The sequence below is a fragment of the Lipotes vexillifer genome, unplaced genomic scaffold (genome assembly GCF_000442215.2).
Source record: "Lipotes vexillifer unplaced genomic scaffold, Lipotes_vexillifer_v1.1 scaffold1129, whole genome shotgun sequence".
Classification (NCBI taxonomy): domain Eukaryota; kingdom Metazoa; phylum Chordata; class Mammalia; order Artiodactyla; family Lipotidae; genus Lipotes; species Lipotes vexillifer.
In genome coordinates, this window is record NW_006789022.1 from 1,291,397 (window position 1) to 1,296,342 (window position 4,946).

Below are 4,946 nucleotides of genomic sequence, written 5' to 3' on the forward strand. Positions count from 1 at the left end.
ATCCACCTGCCAATGCAGGGGACACGGGTTCGAGCCCTGGTCCGGGAAGATCCCACATGCCACGGAGCAACTAAGCTCGTGTGCCACAACTACTAAGCCTGTGCTCTAAAGCCCATGAGCCACAACTACCGAGCCCACGTGCCACAACTACTGAAGCCCGCGTGCCTAGAGCCCGTGCTCAACAAGAGAAGCCACCGCAATGAGAAGCTCGCGCACGGCAACGAAGGGTAGCCCCCTCTTGCCACATCTAAAGAAAGCCCGCGCACAGCAACCAGGACCCAACGCAGCCAAAAATAAATAAATAGATTTATATATTTAAAAAAAAAAAGAGCTGGGTACTTTTCTGCATGTATATTATAATTCAATAAAATGTTTACTTAAAAAAGAACTCTACGGAATTCCTTGGCGGTCCAGTGGTTAGGACTCCGTGGTTCCACTGCAGGGGGCATGGGTTTGAATCCTGATCGGGGAACTAAGAGTGATGTAGAAAATGTGATGTCACCAGCATAAAGGTTGGGACGGCCGAGTGTTCAAAGATGAGAGAGGGAAGAGCTAGGACAGGGAGAGAACTCCCTTGCGAGGCCCTGGAAAGGAGGCCCAGCAGGGGAGACAGGGGGAGAAGGGCAGGAAGCAGGAGGGGCCCGCAGGGCCCAGGAGGGGAGCCTGCAGGAGTGAGAGCAGGCACCAGGTATCGGGTATAGCAGGGCAGAGGCTGCTGGGGTTGGAGCAGTGGGTGCAGCAGTGGGAAGGAAGGCATAGAGGGAGCAACAGGAGAAGCCTGGCTGTGGCGGGCCCCCAGAAGGGGGCACGTGCTTTCACAGGAGTCCCTGGAGCCCATCTCTGTGCTTGGGGCGGAGAGCAACGAGGCCCTGAGTCCTGGAAGGGCCCTCCTGGAGAAACCAGGGTGGGAGGGGAAGGGGCGGGGCTGAAGGTTCAGCTGGGAAGACCGGGTGCCCAATGGATGACAGTGAAACAAAGGCAAAGAGGGATCTTAGCCATTCCATGCCTGCTCATCACCTGAGAGCCCACTCACGGGGTGCTCAAGGACCGAGGGAGCCAGTGCGGGCTGGTCACACAGCACCGGGAAGCCCTCCACCAACCACTGCCCCACCACCTGGCCAGGCCTTCCGAACCCGCAAGGGTGGCTCCCGGTCGGCAGGAGCTGGCCCCCTGGTCCCCAGGCCCTCGGCAGCCCTCTCACCTCCTTGCAACCCAGCCTGGAGCCTCCAATAGACTGGGACCCCCTGAGCCCACCCTCCCTGACCCCCGTCCCCACCCCTGGTGCAGGCAACACCCACCACTACCTGCTTGGAGTAGATCTTGAGGAGCTTGTTGACCGGTGTGCCCTCATTGTCCCCGTCGAACTCCAGCCACAGGACAGACTCCTCCTCCTCGGGAGAGGTGTGGTCCCATGACAGCTCCTGGAAGCGCAGGCCCAGCAGGACATGCTGGCCAGCGGGAGACACAGAGCTTGGACTCCTCTGGGCTGAGGCCTGCTCCCCTGCCCCGTCCCATGCGGGCATCACCAGGAGGATACACCTAGCCAGGCTATTTACCTCCAAGGCTGAGCCTAAATTCAGGTGTCAGTTTCTCTCAGGAGAAGAAGCCCCCGCTTCCATCAGACCCTCAAAGGAGGCTGTGGTCCAGGGAGGATGAGACCCCCTAAACCACGCACTTCTCATCAGCGGGTCAAGCTCCTGACACCTGGGGCAGTGACTGGGGGGAAGGAAGGTGGGGAGGGGAGGCCTTTCCCCTGCCATGAGCTGGTTAGCATCTCAGCAGGAGGCCGGATCTGAGCCCAGCATGTTGGGGCACAGATGCCCAGGAAGGGCTGGGATCCCTCTCTGGGGACAACCAGAAGTCTCCCCCAAACTTCTCTGCTGGCTTAGCAGGGACCCCTGCCCAGGTGCAGAGAGGCCCACAGGGCAGGCTGCCGACACCACCTCCACAGGCAGCCGAGACAACCAGCACCAAATGCGGGAAGGAGGGCTCCCAGTCCCGCAGGAGAAGCTCCCAGGGCTTCTTTGGAAAACCACCAGCTAGTCTCCAGCCACTGGCCAGGCAGAGTAGCCAGGCCCTACCAGACTCTCTCCACCTGTCTCCAGCTGCAGCCTCCCCGTCCCGGCCACCACCCTGCCTAGCAGGCTGGGCAGGAAAGCTGACCCACAGCAGACCCAGGGAAGCCCCCAGGATGACAGTGGAAGCCCCAGGGGCACCTGAGGGAAGGAGGCCAGACAGGCCGCCCACCTGCTCCCAGGCCAACCAGAAGCCCAAGGGAACCAGGAAGGCCTGGGTAATGACCCCACTCCCTTCCTCTCCAATGAGGCCCCCACTCCAGGTCCCACCCTGAAGGAGCAGCAGGTACCTTCTCCCTGCTGTCAATGACATGCACGCCCTCCAGACTGATGGCCACAGACACTGGCTTTTGCCCGCCCCGGTGCAAAAAGCCCTGGGCTGGCTTGTCAATCTCACCGTGGAAGAAGGCAGACCTGGGGAGGGAAAGTGGTGTTAGGCTGTCCCCTCCAGCAGTGAGAACAGATGGCCCAGGGTCTGGGTTCACCCACCAGGGAATGCTCTGGCCAGGCCCTGTCCCAGGCACCTGAGAAGCTTAAGCTGTTTGGGTGACGGAAGGTTAAATGGAAACCCACCCCAGGGGAGGGAGAAACTGAGGGGGCGGCGAGAGGGAGGCTTCGCGGAGGTGGTGCCATCTGAGCTGATCAGGCAGGAGGAGGAACTGGGTGGCACAGCGAAGGGTGGGCACTGCAGGCAGAGGGTGGAGCATGAACCCAGGTGTGGGACAGAGCAAGTTACGTTCAGGGAACAGCCAGGAGCCCAAGGGCTCAGGGTCTGGGGGCTGTGGTTGCTGGAGGTTGGGAGAGCCCCGCTGCCCACCGTCCCCCAGGGGCTGCCCAGGCAGGGAAGCAGCTTCAGGACCTGACACCGAGAAAGGGAAAGGGTGCATCAGCCTTAGGACACCCACCCGCTGAGCTGTCCCCCCTCCATCCTGCCCCACCACGGCCTCTTCCTCTCCTCTGGCTGCCCTGGGCCTTCGCCAACACGCCCCCTCACCCCTGGCTAAGCCAGAGCCCTAGTTAAATCCTGCAGCCCCGGGCTTCTCTGGTGGCACAGTGGTTAAGAATCCGCCTGCCAATGCAGGGGACACGGGTTCCAGCCCTGGTCCAGGAAGATCCCACATGCTGCCGAGCAACTAAGCCTGTGAGCCGCAACTACTGAGCCTGCGCTCTAGAGCCCGCGAACCACAACTACTGAGCCCGCGTGCTCCAACTATTGAAGCCCACGTGCCTAGAGCCTGTGCTCCACAACAAGAGAAACCACCGCAATGAGAAGCCCGCGCACCTCAATCAAGAGCAGCCCACGCTCACTGCAACTAGAGAAAGCCTGTGCGCAGCAACGGAGACCCAACCCAGCCAAAAATAATAAAAAAACAAAATAAATTTATATATATAAAAAAAATCCTGCAGCCCCGAGGACAGGACTGGAGACAAGCACGCTCTACCTTCAGTTCCAATCAGCCCTGAGCACGGGCTGGTGCTCCCACTCCAGGAAGACTCCCACAGGCTCACTTCAGGGCTGGGACTCCTAATCCACTGAGGAAACTGAAGCAACCCAAAGAGCGGCCACATGCATCTTGCTCACCATAAAAGCTAAAGACCTTTTGCCGCCCCACACCCACACTGCTGCTCCGCCTCTGGGTTCCATCTCACAGTGCAGCTCCTGAGGAGCTGGTTACACTCACTGATTCTTTTTCTCATTGTCCTCCACCCACTGCTACCCCCAAGATGCTGGAGCCAAGGTCAACTATCAGCCACTCGGGACCTGTTGAACTTGACCTTGTAGCAGCAGCACCTGAGGCTTGGTCACTCCCTCCTCCTCAACACCTCCTTTCGCCGCGCTGGTGTAGACCCTCCCGCCTTGCTGGCCGGGCTCCTTCTCTGTCTGGTCCACATTCACTTGCTGGGGCTCCTGGTTTCAAACAGCACCTGCATGCTGATGACTCACCCATTACCCAAGTCTAGACTCAGAAACCCAAATGCCCGCTAGGATCGCCACCTGGGTCTCTGGAGAGCCTCTCAAAATCAACACATCCAAGGACAAGCCCCCGACCTTCCCTGACCTGCCCCCCCGCCACAAACCATCCTGTCTCAGCTGATGACAAGGCCACCCTGCAGCTGCTCAGGCAGAAACCTGGAGTCCTCTCTGCCTGCTCTCCTTCACCTCCTGTACTGCACATCCTGCAAGTTCCTTCAACTCCACCCTCAACGTCTCTGGAATCTGGCCGCGCTCCCCTCCTGCGGTACCACCATGCGGCCTGAGCCACAGTACCCTGTGGAGTACGGCCACTGTCCTCACGGGCCGTCCAGCTGCTCCCTTGCCCCCCTGTAGTCTGTTCTCGGCTTCTACTGCTTGCTGTCTCTCTCGCCACTAGAACGGCCTCTTCACAGGCAGGGACGGCGGTCTCTTTTGTTTACCAAGGTGTCTCCAGCACCTAGAGAGTGCTGGCGCACAGTAGGCACACAAGAGCTATTGGCTAGACGTGCCTGCATGAATGAGAGCTGGCTGAGGCGGAGGTGGGCAGGTCTATGGACCACATGGCTGCGGCAGGAGGAAGGAGAGGACCTGTCCGGTGTCCTAGCCCGTGATGGGGAAGGGGGAGGACGAGTGTCCAGCCTGGGACCCGTGGGGCCCAAGGTGCTGGCATCTGGACACACATCGCATGAGGACAGAGCTCAGCGGGAACGGAGATGGGCTCACGGGCCGTGAGGGAGGGACAGTGGGCCTGGGGCTGTGGCCGCAGCCAGGGAGCCGCTCACCCGTAGAAGGGCAGCTCGTGGCACTTGAGGAGGTAGGCGCGGTAGTGGGGGCTGAGGGAGGCCTCGTGCTCGCTCTCGCTGCCGGCTACCTCCTTCACCCTGCGGTAGGCGTTC

At 60.4% G+C, this 4,946-nt stretch overlaps 1 protein-coding gene across 1 annotated transcript in view; it reads right to left on the reverse strand.

The window, feature by feature from the left end:
* The window catches only part of FRMD8 (FERM domain containing 8), a 20,912-nt gene that overhangs the window by 8,058 nt on the left and 7,908 nt on the right, over window positions 1–4,946 (reverse strand). The window contains exons 7-9 of the mRNA XM_007462006.1: window positions 4,833–4,946; window positions 2,366–2,489; window positions 1,305–1,448 (exon numbers count right to left, since the gene is read on the reverse strand). The exon at window positions 4,833–4,946 is cut by the window's right edge and continues 8 nt beyond it. Of these exons, the coding sequence (XP_007462068.1) occupies window positions 1,305–1,448; window positions 2,366–2,489; window positions 4,833–4,946 (382 nt within the window). The remainder of the gene's footprint in view (window positions 1–1,304; window positions 1,449–2,365; window positions 2,490–4,832) is intronic.